The following is a 15878-nucleotide window of genomic DNA, read 5'->3' as shown; positions in this document are numbered from 1 at the left end:
ATAAGACTGGTGAATAGTTTTAATGGATGAAGCGGCAAAAGTGCCATAACCTCCACATTTTCATATTTCTGATATGTGTATAGACCTATGTGTGTATTTTTGTTGTTAACGCCACACTCAGCAATATTTAAACATGACGGCGGGATATGTCATAATGTGCATAAATTAAAAATAGCAACGTGTTTTTTTGCATTATGTTAGATGTGTTTGTAACGTAAAACAAAAGAAAAACGATACTGTATGTAATGCTACAAAAATGACATTATATTCAGATGTAGAGAGTCCATGAATGACACACAGCGCGCATCCATGAGACCGCAAAAGATCGGCACTCCCGGCTACTTAGTTCACGATTCATCCGATAGGGGGCGACATGAGGACAGCATAGGAAAATGGCCGAAGCACCATGGCGCACACTTTGATACTGGTAGTGATTTTCCTGTCATTATGTGTGGATTTTACCTATTCTGGAAGAGGTAAGTCTTATAGTCGACGGATGAATTATTCGTTTGTCAATGCAAATATTTGTTTCCCCCGAGTTGCTGCCACGAGCTGAGAAAAGAAGCATTGGCTTCTAGTTGACACCTTGTTTATAAATCTGTTTGTCGGAAGTTCGCGACATGGGGAGTTTGTGTCATTGTCGGCTAAGGTTGTATCTGATTTAGATTCTAGTCCAGGTGTACAGGGTATGCTGCTTACTGAATATGACGTATTTTGCACATGGAATGCGAGGGATATATTACAAAAAGCCGGTATGAGAGGGGCAGTAGATCAGTGTTAGGTAAGATATTCTTAGCCTCAAGTGCTCAATGTATGCGAGTTATATTTTCAAACTTCCAAGGCACTAAACCAACTCAGCTGTGAACATGCTATTTTCTGTTTGTTCTCTTTTCGCCAGATCATGTGATTTGATTACATTGTTACACGTTAATAGATAAAGGATTGCTGGACAGGAAACCTATAGTTATATAAATTGATACTTAAATTATTTAGTAAATCGCCATGATCTACTGTTATGCAGTTTAGAATTCTTCATCACATTTCGACGTCACCAGCCTTCATTCCTGTGTTTTGACAATCAGATTATAATATTGCATATTGTTTGACAACTGTTATTACTTTTATTTTGTTTAAAAAAAATTGCTACAAAATATTATGTTATTATATTCAGGCTTATACAGACTATAGTTGTAGAGAATATCTTTTATAGCATGTTGAGCTTGAATGATTGCATAACATTCAATCTTAGTATTTAGCATATTTAATGCAAATATTGCCACCAATTACCCGAAAATGATCAATTTGCATAGTTCCAAATTTCTTGTGTTACTTTTGTACTAAACAGTCACTAGTCCGATACCTGAGTCTAGTAACATTATTTTGGTCTAGTAAGCTCAGTTCCATATAATACCATAAAAGGTACTGCAAATTATGCTAAGAGCCAAGTTCGTGCAAGAAGACTCAAAAGTTTTTGTGCAGGCTTCATTAATCACAGGTAATAAAAAGTGAAAGGATTATCAAATTTCCACAAGTTCCAGTTTTGTTATTTCAAGCTGTGAGTTCTGCAGTGGCATTACTTCCATCATGATGGCTCTTATTGTAGCCAGCATTTAGCATGTTTCAAATCAGGAAATATAATAAAGTATAAATTTTAAAACTCTTTTTAAGTATTTATACACTACAAAAAACCTAAAGGATTACCTGGAGTAGTATAGAAAAAGGTTTATCTGGGTCGTAACCTTCTCCAGGTAACCCAATGTATTTCTTGTATGTCTTGATGCTATATCTTGGTCAAATAAATCATATTTTTACCCTTTATCAATCTTTGCTAGATACTGTGATGTATAAAATGTAGAACATGACTCTCAATGTTATCATGGTTATTGTAGCCCTAGGAGAAGTAAAATGAGGACTGACACATGACTGGAAAGAAATGAAATTGGAATACCAACGTAGCTGAACCATGATATATGGACACTGTAAAATTTGATTGTGCTGTCAGAATTATCATTTATATCTGTTGTTATCCGTCATTATTACCATTATCAAGTTTATGAGTCTGTGAATGAGCTGACATAACCATGATAAGCAGTGATAAGTGAGTCATACACTTAGCTTGCTTCGTATACCCATTTACCATGATTTACAGATATGTCTTTGAACCGATGTGAAAAGCTCTCTGAACACCCTTATACTTTAGCTTGTGTGATTAGATGTAGAAATGGCATAGAAAAAGATGTTGTATCATATTGCTGCCTTCATATCCTGTGTATCCGTCCCTTGGGATGTTGCCTTGTCAGACACAAATTAGACAGGAAGGTTTCCCAGAATGTAGACATCTGGCTGCAGGATAGGTCTGGAATGGCTAATAGATCACTCATACAGATGCTGGTGTTACTTCAGATTTAATGGACAGCAGTTTATGATATAATTATCGGGGCATTTTGTTGCTATGATGGTGTCATTGACACAAGTTAATGTTATTACTCACAGTAGTATAGAATGTTAGTTTACATCTGAGTAGTTGTCTTGTCCATATGCAATGATATGCCTCCATTTAGTAGCACAAAAACAGGGTGGAGCCATTTCCGGCATTGAGATCATTTACTGTCTGTACATATCTCTTTGTGTGAATTCTATGCTCAAGCACGTTAAGGGGGTAGTGCTGCTAGACTCGGGCCAATATGAAGTCCTGCCATGTTTTGTAACCCACTTGGTGCATGCATGCGTGGGTGGCTGCTTGTACTAGCCAGGACTGATGCCGATTTATAGTGCTAGCTCACTGAGATACCATGCCGCAGTTTAACATGAATACCCCACTCAGACACAGTATACTGACTCCGAGCCGACCAGTCCTTGTTTTAGCCCCTTAATGCCGAGTGCCAGACAGGGTAACAACAAGTACCATCTTTTAACGTCTTTTGGTATGGCGCGGCCGAGGATCAAACCCCGGACCTTCCGCTCTCCGGGTGGACGCTCTACCACTAGACCACGGAGCACTTGGTTGTATGAAAATCTAATTTTATGATGAGTATAAACCTATCAGCATGATCAGTTAATTACACAGAGACAATGTCGTTCTTAGTTTGAAACAAGTGACTAATTTCGTCTTGCCCTTGTCTACAAATTGGGAACCCAACTGCACTATAATGTCCCTTCAAGTCATCAAAATCCTGGAAGGTCATAGTGTGACAATCAGTACTTCAAAATGCATGTAAGGGGAAAAAAATAGGTTTTGGAGCCCATAGACCAGTAGCTTGGCCTATAAGATACTATAGCAAATATATAACAATAAAGCCTCAAGACCCTAATTTCTTAAAATGTCTTGCAACTTATAAATATCTGCAATAACTTAGTTTATGTTTTTAATCAAACAGATAAAGCTTCTGTTCACACTCAACCTGAGACTATCTATTGCCGGGAGGGCTGGGGTAGCCTAGTGGTTAAAGTGTTCAGTTGGCATACCGAAGACCTGGGTTCGATTCCCCACTTGGTTACAATGTGTGTGTGTGGGGGGGGGGGGTAGCCCAGTGGTTAAAGCGTTCGCTCGTCACGCTGAAGCCCCGGGTTCGATTCCCGACATGGGTACAATGTGTGAAGCCCATTTCTGGTGTCCCCTGCCGTGATATTGCTGGAATATTGCTAAAACGGCGTAAAACCATACTCACTCACTCCCTCACCACAATGCGTGGAGCCCATTTCTGGTGTCCGTCGCCCTGGTATTGATGGAATATTGCTGAGAGCAGCGTTAAAACAGTCTCACTCACTATCTACTTCCCAGGACTCTTTCAAGAGCTAGCTAAAGACCTTTCTGTTCAGAAAATAGTAGCTGTAATAGTTCTGTCCATAATCTAAATGCAGTAGCTTTGTTGGTATATTTGTATAGCATGGTACAAACACACTTATTTTTATTATGTTTATTATTATTGTAACTCCACAATCCCTTTATATGGCGATTGCTGAAGGACATCCCACTGTTTCAAATTTCCTTTCTCAGATTGAGAGCTCATGAGTCAGAGCCCATTTAGGAGACATCTATCCGCTGTTTCCATTTTTGGCATGTCAATTTTTACAGTTAATTAAGTATTAATTGTCATTCATTCTATGACAAAGAGCTCATGCTGTTCCGGTTGAACGCTTCCTCCTCTCCTGGAGGTGTCTGTCAACTGATGCAAATCTCCGTGGTCTTGTCGTTAGGCAACTGCATCATTTGAGCTATCAAATGACCAGCTGTGGTAAATAAATACCTTATATTTCTTGCATGGGTGGACAAACACAGAAACTATTATTTGTATTGTAAAGATTAAACGAAACAGTAAGGAAGAAACTTTTGATCAATTGATGTTTCGTTCCATAAATGGATATTTTGTCCACATGGTACATGCAGGATGACTCATAGGAAGAGACATTGTCTGAGATCAATGATTACAGCAAGCAAGTACTGAGACTAACAGCGGATCATCCGGCAGGCTGTTAAAAACTATGGTGTCAGTGATTCACAGGCCTGTCCTTTGTCCTATGACACCCCCTAGAGGCAGATGTTACTCTGTGAGAAAAGGAAATATATTACCATCATGACCAAAGCTGGGTAGGGCCCATGGCTTTTGAAGGTGACTTGAAACACTGAATTTTCTAAAAATGGAGGGGTCTGTGCCAAAACCTTTGAGTCAACCAGCTTGAACCTGTCTCTTGACATAATTTATTTTAATTATGTGTGGTATAATCAGTATGTAGAATCAGAACAGCTCTTTTTAATGTCCTGCACCCAGAGACTAAAGGATATGTATTTGCAGAAATGGCTAGAATTAATGTCCAAATCAAATAAATGTTTATATTATAGAATCATGAAAAGTAATATTGAAATTGAGGCGTACCTCTGTAAACTTGAGTTTAAAAAAATTAGAATTGCACTAGCACGATTTAGATGTTCCTCTCACAACCTGTATATATAGAGACTGGTAGATATAATCACACTGATAGAAGAGACAGAATATGCACATTGTGTAACACAAATTTAATTGAAGATGAGTTTCACTTTCTCCTGGTATGTCAAGCTTACAAACATTTACGTGATAAATATTTGCCATCTTTCTACTCTGTACACCCGAGTGAGTTAACATTTAATGTTGTTGTACACCCGAGTGAGTTAACATTTAATGTTGTATCAGCATTATTTCGACCTAATAGCAACTATTTTAGCCAAGATTAATACTAATTCAAAAGACAAGTTTACTAATCTGGCGCAGACTAATGGCTAAAGTTACAGGCTGGTATGCAGTATTTTCAGGGTAGACATTATTTGGAAAGCATTTTATGAGGTTGACCTTTCATCATGTTGATAAAATGTTGATTTTATTTGTATTTATTTGTGAGATAATCATGATAATCATCAGTGTACACTTGTTAATTGCAAAATAATTTGTCACTCACAGTCAGTGTTCCAAAAAAACATGATAAAGAGAGGTGTGGTAATTTGGTATTTAAATCTAGTTAAATCTACATTTTTAACTTTGAGTTATCATGGTTATGACTGGGGTCCCCTGACTCTCTGAAATTCAGGATTAGTGTGTTGTTGATAGAAGTTTGCTAAAATAAGGATAAAATAGCACATTGATAATCAGCAGCATTAGAAATTGGCACTAGTCCTGTAGTCCTTGCCAAACTGCCCAATAGTTAAGGTATCATAAGGACTAGTAGAAACTTGCCATTTTGAAGGGTTTTGCTATATGTTATCATTATAAGGACTAGTGGACAAAAAATGTTAGTTTCTACCGCTGATCAGATATATATAAACAAGTTTCATTAGAGTTAAATTTTAAGCTTTTGTATTTGGCCCCTTACCGAATACCACTGACTGCAATATGAATTATGACCTTGCCTCATTTGTGCAAAATTGCGATACTGAAATTGAGATGCCAACTAACCTACTAGTAACTGTTATGCTGTCCCGCCCATTTGACCAGATCATTTCTTGTTGTTTCAATATGTATTGCAATATAGTCATGATACTCACTTCGTATCAAAACTTTGATAGGCATTTAGAAGTTGGAAGAACATGAAGACTTGATCATGGTGTTCACTGTGGTATTTATTGCAATATGTCCAACACATCTTCTGCAATTTGTATTTTTGGATCTCTGGCACTAGAAGTAAGAAGGTTTGGTATGTTTGTTAAGAATATTTATGACTGATAGTGAATTAATGATCTTAAAATGATTTAGAAATCTTTGAAAAAAAGCAGCCCCTCCTCTCTCTCTCTCTCCAATGATAAATTTGATTTTAGAATTTTGGTCCTGCTGTAAATTCAATGGCTTGTTGTGTTTGATTCTGGCAATGATCGGACAGCACCTTCCTTGGTGGATGATAGATTATGAATACGTTTTTTATTTTGAAATTTATTCACTCTTATCTGCTTATACCACGTATACATGATACATGTTAAATGAGCTTGAATAGTATTATCCTGAAAGTATGGTTCTTAGTCTTGTGGTATTCATGGTCATTATTGAGTTCTAGAGAGCAGAGTATAAATCTTGCTGATGACAAACTTTAATGTTTAATGACACCACTGTGATCATTCACAGTGAAATATGATTTGGGTTTGATGTATGTTCTGCCATGACTGTTTAACTGATGGTGGAATTTGATCAAATAAGGCATCAGCATGCTCAGCTGTCTGTAAATCAGAAAAATGACAGTGCCTCAGAAAAAAGATTTGATTACTCTATTTTGTCAATGTCTGAGTATTAGAGCTACCATGATTACTAAGACATTATCAAATTATTGATGAGGTACGGATTGACAGGAAAATGACTGTTTTGCACTCCTCAAAATTGTCCACTACCTGAATATTGATATGTAGATATATATGGGCAAATGATCCAAATAAGAAAGTTCCACTAACTTGGAGAACCCCTTGAACATGGGGAACATTTTCCAGGTCGTGTGACAATAGATTCTACTTTTGTATGTTCCACTAATGACTGTTTGCTCTGAAGTAGAATTATAATTACTTATTCATTGTCCAATTACTGATGAGGTAGGGTTTGAGCAGTGGGAAGAGCACCATGGGAACAGAGGAGTACTTTTTATGTTCTATAAATGATTAACTCGTCGAAAGTGAATTTCACAAATGGATCCAACAACTGGATCCAAAACTAAGCATGGAAATCATGGGGTCATTGTTATCATCGTTGTAACGTTAGTGTTAAAAGGACTAACAGGAGTGGCTGGTCAGACTTGGTTGACGCATGTCATTGGTCCTAAATGTGGATCAAGCCCATAATATCAATCACTGGATTGTGTGGTCCAGTCTTGACTATTTACAGACTGCGGTCATATGGCTGGAATATTGCTGAGTGCTTTGTTAAACAACAAACAAACAAACATTTCCAAAAAAATGTTACTTCCAACATATGTTCATGTTATGATGGTCGCATTTCTAACACCAGCTTAACTACGTGTTAACACAAACCAGTCATGTCTGACTTCATTGTGTTAAGGGTATTCTCACAGCCCCTATCTCCTCCCAGGGATGAGGAAACATAACTATCACAACCCAGTGGTGGCAACTTAATAGCATTTTCTGTGTGTCCCTGAAGGGTGGCAGTTAACATGAGGATGTGAACACCCCTGTGGTAAGTGTGTATCACTTCCACCAGAATATGGCTGTGGCTGCCTCTGTGGTCTATCTAAGTAAACAGCTGTCTGTCAGGGTTGTTTCTATAGGCCTGCATCCATAACATAGAACATGCTTATCTGGGCGTTTTGTCATTAGCTTATCGTGTTGATGTAGGTGGTGCACATTTATAGACAATGATGAAAGGAATTCGCAAAAATATTGTCTTTGTATTATTAAACATCGAATGTCAGGGAGTTGACTATCACAAACATTTGTGTACTGCAAATATGCATTTGTAAATGTTGTTTTTTGCAATGAATGGAAATATCTTTCTGTGGTAAATGCAATGATTTTGCAAAACAAAAATGGCATGAGGTCGTTTTCATGATTTTATGAAGTTGTGATAGGACATTCTTCATATATCACATATATCGAACATGTGAGATAGTTCTATGGATATACTGGGATCGGGTGGTCTGACTCGGTTGATACATGTCATCTATCCCAAGTGCGTGGATCGATGCTCATGATATTAATCCCACGTTAGAAATTGGCACTAGTCCTATAGTCCTTACCAAACTGCCCAATAGTAAAGGTATCCGAAGGACTAGTAGAAATTGGCCCTTTTTAAGGGTTTTGCTATATGTTATCATTATAAGGACAAGTGGACAAAAACTGTTAGTTTCTAACCCTGTAATCACTGGATTGTCTGGTCCAGACTTGATTATTGACAGACCACTGTCATATAGCTGGAATATTGCTGAGTGCAGCGTTAAACAACAAACCAACCAAATCTATGGATATACAACAACTTTATTACAATGAATGCGATGTTTTGGTGCAGTGAAGATCACTAGGTGCAGTGAAGATCACTTGCTTGATAATGGTGTTGGTATCTACACCAAAATGTTGTATTCATTGCTATAAAGTTGTATTTCTGTAGAATTATTTCCTTCTTCGTACCAACTTCTAAATGCATCATGTATATCACAATGTATATCACCAGTGTATATCACCAATGTATATCACGGAAGACAACCAGGGATTGTCCCACATTAGGAGGCCTGAGGAGGTGATCGGAAACCCTGTAAATATAGTATGTACATCAAGAGTATTAATATTTTGCCTGGTCAGCATTAGTGCTTCATCATGTTCATCATGTTCATATTGCCAAGGGAAATACTAATTAATAATATGGGTCACCTGATGCTAGGTTTCTGATCCTTCAGCCATCATCCTCACTGGTGATGACTCACTTGCCCAAGTTCTCACATCGGACTAAAACTCATATTTTTATTATCATGATTATTGCAGTTAAAGAGTTAACTATGCATACTTTTTTACCAGAGCAAAAACTATGGTAATAAAATAACATTTTGATCATGTATGCATGGCATTGACGACGGTGGGGTTTGTCACATTTTTGGCAGGGTGGTCTGGTAGCCTAGTGTTTAAAGCGTTAGCCCATCAACACATGATCAAGCCGAAACCCCAGGTTCGATTTCCGACATTGGTACAATGTGAAGCATATTTCTGGTGTCCCTGTCGTGATATTGCTGGAATATTACTAAAAGCGGCACAAAACCATACTCATTCACGTTTTTGGCAAAAGATTTAGTTATGGGCCATGTGGACTTGGTTGTGTCTTCAGTATTATGATGGGGACAGCTAGTCTGAACCAGTCTCCATGTTGTACATGTTGCTTGTGACTAATGCATGTTTAAAACGTCTAATTTCAAGCAACACAAACAGACATGTAGCTGAGCAGAATACGAAATTATAGAGAACTGGGTTCTTTGAATCTAAGGACCTCCTAGACCTGTTATGACAAGGATCCTTTAAACACTGGTAAATATGTGTATGAGAAAGGATTCATTGATAGCTCTTCCTGGGGAATCTTGCAGAGGATGTTGAACTGGATCTCTCTGCTATTAGTCATCTTAGAAGCTGTCCTGGTATCTAGTACCTTCCGTATCTCTAACTTTACCCACTGAGTAACACTATCTGTGTTCATTTCCTGGAGAGCCCACCACTGATAACACTGCCACATTCACAGGGCACTGTAAACACACAATAGACAAAGCGTGCATTCTTGTGATTCCTGCGTTTCAAGGAGCTGTATCAGGCAAATAGCTAATCGATTGATAACAGAGGCTCCTATCAGTATCATAGCAGAGGAGGACAATTAAGGGAATATGTTTGGTCATTGAGCATGTTGAGCTGACCTGTCAATCTCCAAGACGCTGTTTTGGCATCTGACACATTTATATGTTAATATGTCTTTTGATGATGGCCAATTTTTATCACAGGTAATCGTGATGGGTAGTTTGAATACTAAACCGTTTGATGTTCTGTTCCTGGATGAATTCAATCTCACTAATTGTGAGTGCTGTGATTGCTTCACTGGTGCCATCATTGCTGGAGAAGAAATTAACCCAAAGAAAATTCTTTACCCATTAGCATGATTAGAGGTAGGGACCATGTAGTAGAGGTTTTAATCTGGTTTGATGCAGTTAGCTGTTCGAGTTTGTGATATTTGATTCAAGTTTATGTGATCATTGGATGCTTAAAGCCTTTGAAATCCGTGCCAGTACGCTAGCCCTAGACTACTGAGTGGTGCTCCAGGGTAGACTAGGTCTGCATAGAACTTTTATATTGTTCCTGCATATTTACATTCGGAAAGGCACTATCCTGATTATGAACAGTGGTGGGGTATGGGTCTCGTCATTCTTACGGGTGCAAACAATGGGCTTGGAACCTAGATATATCTGAAATCAGGGAGGGGTAATTTGCAGCACAACACCTCATGTATGTATCTGTTGTAATCATTCAGGACCGGTGAAGACCCGGGGTAGAATAGGTCTGCATAGAACTTTGATATTGTTCCTGCATATTTACATTCGGAAAGCCACTATCCTGATTATGAGCAGTGATGGTGTCATTCTTATGGGTGCAAACAATGGGCTTGGAACCTAGATATATCTGAAATCAGGGAGGGGTAATTTGCAGCACAACACCACATGTATCTGTTGTAATCATTCAGGGGCAGTGGTGAAGATCTGGGGTAGAATAGGTCTTCAGCATCCCATGCTTGCCGTATCCGACAACTATGCTTGTCGTAAGAGGCAACTAACGGGATCGGGTGATCAGGCTCGCTGACTTGGTTGATGCATGTCATCGTATCCCGATTGCGTAGATCGATGCTCATGGTGTCAATCACTCGATTGCCTGGTCAAGACTCAATTATTTACAGACCACCGTCATATAGCAGGAAAATTGCTGAGTGTGGCGTTAAATCACTCTTACCCCCCCCCCCCCCCCCCCCCCACACACACACACAAAGGCCTCTATGGAAATGACCCAGGGACAACTGTTACTGCTTTAGTCAAATTAGTGCAGTAGAACCTCAACGTGGTCTGAGAAATTCTCTTGTGAAGGCAAGTCTACTTGGTAGTGATTTATTGAGTGGGTGGATCACCTTTTGAGTTTGTTAAGTTAACTGCTTTTCACTCAATAGTCAATATCAATTCATTATTACCGTATTCAACCTTAAAAGCGCCCCACTCTAATAAGCGCCCACGGCGATATTTGCTTATATATTGGCTAGTGAACAATCTCAATTAGCACCCCTTCCGACACATGTCCGATTGATTAATGTACACAAGACTTATTTATTCACGTATAATACGCACTCATGCATTATATGCACCCTTAATTACGGGCAATTAAATACTGGAAAAATATATCTGTCGTACATAAACATTTCAGGCTGTCAGCATAAACCATGAAATTTATCTTTCAATTCTGTCTTTTTTCACCAAAATAATATTCTAATGAGAGCCCCCCTATTTCTAATTTTGAGAGTGTCCTGGGCGCTTATTATGCCGAATACGGTATTCCTAAGAACCTGGAGATGCCGTTATCATGGTTATATGACTATTACTTGTCTATTACTATTAGCATGATTGGACTGTTAAATATACTGACTTTGACCTTGTTGACCCTCCTCCAGACATAAGGACCTTTGACAATTATCTGTCATCAAAGTTACAGTGTCATTCAACTGGTTGCTTATTGTTATTGAAAAGAACTGATCATTTATCAACACAAAATGTCCCCTGGCTATGCAGATAAATGGGAATCTGTATCAAATTCAATACTTTGTCTGAAAATATCCATACAAATATCTTTTATTTGTGGGGGCGGGTGGGGTGGCCTCGTGGTTAAAGTGTTTGCTTGACACCCCGAAGACCAGATTTCAATTTTCCACATGGGTACAATGTGTGAAGCCCATTTCTGGTGTCCCCAGCAGTGATATTGCTGGAATATTGCCAAAAGCGGCGTCAAACCATACTCACTCACATTATTATTTGGTATTTAAACTTTGAAATGACATTTGCCCTGGATTAAAAGAGAATACACAAGTCAATGCTTTTAATTTATACAGAATGTTAAATTCTCATCAGATAACATACAATGATTTGTCTGCCATTGACTCTGTGGAATGTTATCTCGTTTTAATCATGTTTAGATTCGGACGTTTGACTGTCAACAATACACCCCATGAAGCCACCCTCGTGAACACGCTTGAATGTGAACATTACCGTCCTGCTTGGAAATGTGTGTCTGACTGCAGCATGGGACATAGAGGCCGCTGTCTGCAACGGGGCGACTGGCCCTGATTTATTGAGGCAGTTAGTCAATAGCTCCCCACAAACACATAGTCTACTTCCTTTCCTTTTAACACCTATTGTTACAGCAACCTCCTGGTCGGTCGACTGAGAGACACATTATTGAGGCCGTTTATTAACACACTGATGTCAATAGGGCTGACAGAACTGGAAACAATGACCCATAGGGGGAAGTAGAAACTCAATGGTGTGTCTGATCCATGTGGGCTGAAACCACCCAGGCTGAAAAATAATGAATAATTTCTACTTTTCTTAGCATAAATCAATAAGGTACATGTTGGGGTATTGTTTGGTATTCAGTAACAGTCCTGGTTTTCAGGAACCATGATCAGCGTTAGAAATTGGCACTCGTCCTGTAGTCCTTTCCAAACTGCCCAATAGTTATGGTATCATAAGGACTAGTAGAAATTTGCCATTATTAATGGTTTTGCTATATGTTATACCGTATTCGATGTAATAAGCGCCCACAGCGATATTTGCTTATATATTGGCTAGTGAACAATCTCAATTAGCACCCCTTCCGATCAATGTACACAAGACGTATTTATTCGTGTATAATACGCACTCGTGTGTTATATGAACCCTTAATTATGGGCAATTAAATCCTGGAAAAATATATATGTTGTATATAAACATTTCAGGTTGTCAGCATAAACCACGAAATTTACGAACTTTCAACTCTCTTTTTTTTTCACCAAAATAATATTCCAATAAGAGCCCCCTATTTCTAATTTTGAGATCGCCCTGGGCGCTTATTACGTCAAGTACGTTAGTTATAGTTTTGTTGTTTTTGTTGTTAAAACTGCACTCAGCAATATTCCAGCTATATCAATGCTATATGACAGCTCTAAATAATTAAGTCTGGACCAGACAATCAAGTGATTGACATTATGAGCAACATCCACGCAATAGGGATAGGATGACATGCATCAACCAAGTCAACGAACCTGACCACTCAATCCCGTTATTCGCCTCTTACCACAGGCAGTTGCCTTTCATGGCAAGCATCGGTTGCCGAAGATCTATTATACCACGGATCTTCACGGGTCTGTTATAATTACGACTGGTGGACGAAAACTGTTAGTTTATACCGCTTAAAATGGTGTGCTCCTCTCACTGAATGCTTTGCATGTTTTACCAGCATCGTTGATTCCACTCAACTGTGAGATGAAGCTTGCGTGACACAGCAAGGATGACATGTATCGGATATTTTTGTCTGTTAGCAGAAATGGATTTTGTGAAAAAATGTTTAAAAAACCTTAGGTGTTATTGATTGTGATGAGCCGAGAAGATCCGATTACAGAGCTGTGGCATTGTTGTGTTGACTTTGAAGGAGACACTCTGGAGCCAGTGAGTGCTGAATAAGTCATGGCATAGACAACATGTAAGCACTTGTTACAGATAGCAGTGTAGATGGCCGATGGAAGGTGCTACTTCTTCTAACAGTTTCAACATTTTGGTGTGACACTTGAACTAGATTTTATGTCTCAGAACTACAGATAAGAAGCGTATCTGCATAAAATACCCCCCCCCCCCCCCCCAATATTCCAACCCAATTACTTTCAATTAACTTGCGTGCAGAAACACATGCATTAAATGAAAAATTCAAATTATAAAAATAGCACGTGTAAATACCCAATGAAGCTTTTTCAGCATGCGTACAAAGGAGCTAATTTCCGAAACTCAATTACGACCTAATTTACTTTCCGAGTCAAGCCTATATATTTAGAACAGTTATTTACATCTAAAACATTATTTCATTTTTTATAAATCTTAAAATTTCACACATTTTGTGAAAAACCCAATAGAGTGATGAATAGATGAGTGAAAAAGTATTGGTTACCGATGAAAAATGTAATAACCCAATTAAAATAGAAACCCTGGAGTAAAAACTCAATTGCTCAAAATGTTATCTGGAGCTCTGATGTCTGGTTGGACAAATAGATACACGCAGGTACACTCCATATACACATACACTCCATTAAACCAGGTATGAACTGGCCAGTTGTCATGGTTACAGAACGTTTAGTCGGCACTTCAGAGTTGAAAACAAGAATTGTTCACCTCTGGGGAGGACAAAATTAGTTTGTATGATTGATTAAGAGTTATGAGAAAACGTTTGACATATAATGAGCTTTTGTTTGATTGAGTGTGTGTGCAAGGTTGAAGACCATTGGAAATGTTGTCTAAAGTGCATGAAATTGCTTAAAAGGAAATCAAATGTTTAAAAGATTTCGGAAAAACCTGCTCACATCCCTGCACATGGGGTATGGGTATGGGAATTACGGGTGGTAACGATGGGCTCTTTTTTTGGGGTGGGTGGGGGTGGGTGGGGGTGGGGGGGTAATTTGCAGCACAGCACTTCATATTTGTATCTGTTGTAATCATTCAGGACCAGTGAAGATCCGGGTTAGAATAGGTCTTCAGCAACCCGAGCTTTTCATATCAGGTGACTATGCTTGTTGTAAGGGGCGACTAACGGGATCGGGTGGTCAGGCTTGCTGACTTGGTTGATGCATGTCATTGTATCCTAATTGCGTGGATTGATGCTCATGATGTCAGTCACTGGATTGTCTGGTCCAGACTCGATTATTTACAGACCGGCATCATATAGCCATCATATAGCCATCATATAGCCATCAAAAAACCGTTGAGTTTGTATTTGGGGATTACTTTCACCAGATATTAGTTTTAGTATGGAAAAGAACAAGCTAATCCCACAAGACAGTATAAGTTGAGGCAGGATCACTCGGGGTACATGGGGTTTTATGTGTCCTGTGTTAGGTTTTATACCACGAGTCAGAGGCTTGTAGTATTAAACCTAATGCGACCTGTGAAGATCCGGGGTAGAATAGGTCTTTAGGGACGCCTAAAACCCCCTATACCCCGAATGATCCTGCTACAATGAATTTATCTTACCGACATGTTTTAAGATGACATTGTAAAAGAATTCAGACAAATTCAAAATTGATAGATAACAGCTGTTCGATTGAGCATGTTGAGCTGAGGTGAGCTTTGCTTTGTCACGTAATGTCCATTGACTCGGAAATAGCGTGCAGCTTTTTGCTTTGAAGTGGGGTATAAGGGATTTATTCTGCCTCTCAGAAATCCACGTGCAGTCTGACTTGCTTGTGGCGGGGTATAAGAGATATATTCTCCCACTGAGAAATGTATTCCCCTCCAAGGCGGGATACACAGTATTTTATCAAGATCACATGGACCAATCAGATCTCATCATTCCGACATGGAGGTATGATAATAAGAAATACTTACTTGACACGGGCTTTGAACTAGTGGCTAAAGCCACAGACTGAGATAGCATAGAAGATGCTGTGCAGAAAATTATGAAACTAAGCCAACCAACATGTCCCAAGAGAGAGAATGCTTTTGAAGTTGCTTGTACATATTGACCCACTGTGGACACTGTTTAACCGTGACCCTTGAACAGTATAGAGCACTTGCCACAAGCTTGTTAGAAAGTCTTCATTGATAATGGCATGCCACGCGCTTGGCCTTCCCAGCACCTTGTTACTAGATGGTGCTCTGTGTGTATTTGTACAGCCTAT

The 15878-nt window shown here is 38.9% G+C and overlaps 1 protein-coding gene across 4 annotated transcripts in view; it reads left to right on the top strand.

Annotated features, from left to right (window-relative positions):
* Positions 1-367: 367 nt before the first annotated feature.
* Positions 368-15878, top strand: part of LOC124149416 (receptor-type tyrosine-protein phosphatase kappa-like) — an 83321-nt gene continuing 67810 nt past the window's right edge. For all 4 annotated transcript variants that reach the window (XR_007222270.1, XR_007222268.1, XM_048399996.1 and 1 more), the window contains exon 1: positions 368-476. Coding sequence is in view for 2 of the 4 variants with exons in the window: in XM_048399996.1 (XP_048255953.1) it covers positions 407-476 (70 nt within the window). In the remaining 2 variants the exon portion in view is untranslated. The remainder of the gene's footprint in view (positions 477-15878) is intronic.

This window comes from Haliotis rufescens, unplaced genomic scaffold, assembly GCF_023055435.1.
Source record: "Haliotis rufescens isolate VD_foot unplaced genomic scaffold, xgHalRufe1.0.p SCAF_2, whole genome shotgun sequence".
Classification (NCBI taxonomy): domain Eukaryota; kingdom Metazoa; phylum Mollusca; class Gastropoda; order Lepetellida; family Haliotidae; genus Haliotis; species Haliotis rufescens.
Note: the sequence above shows the minus strand (reverse complement) of the source record. Positions and strands in the feature narration are given on the sequence as shown.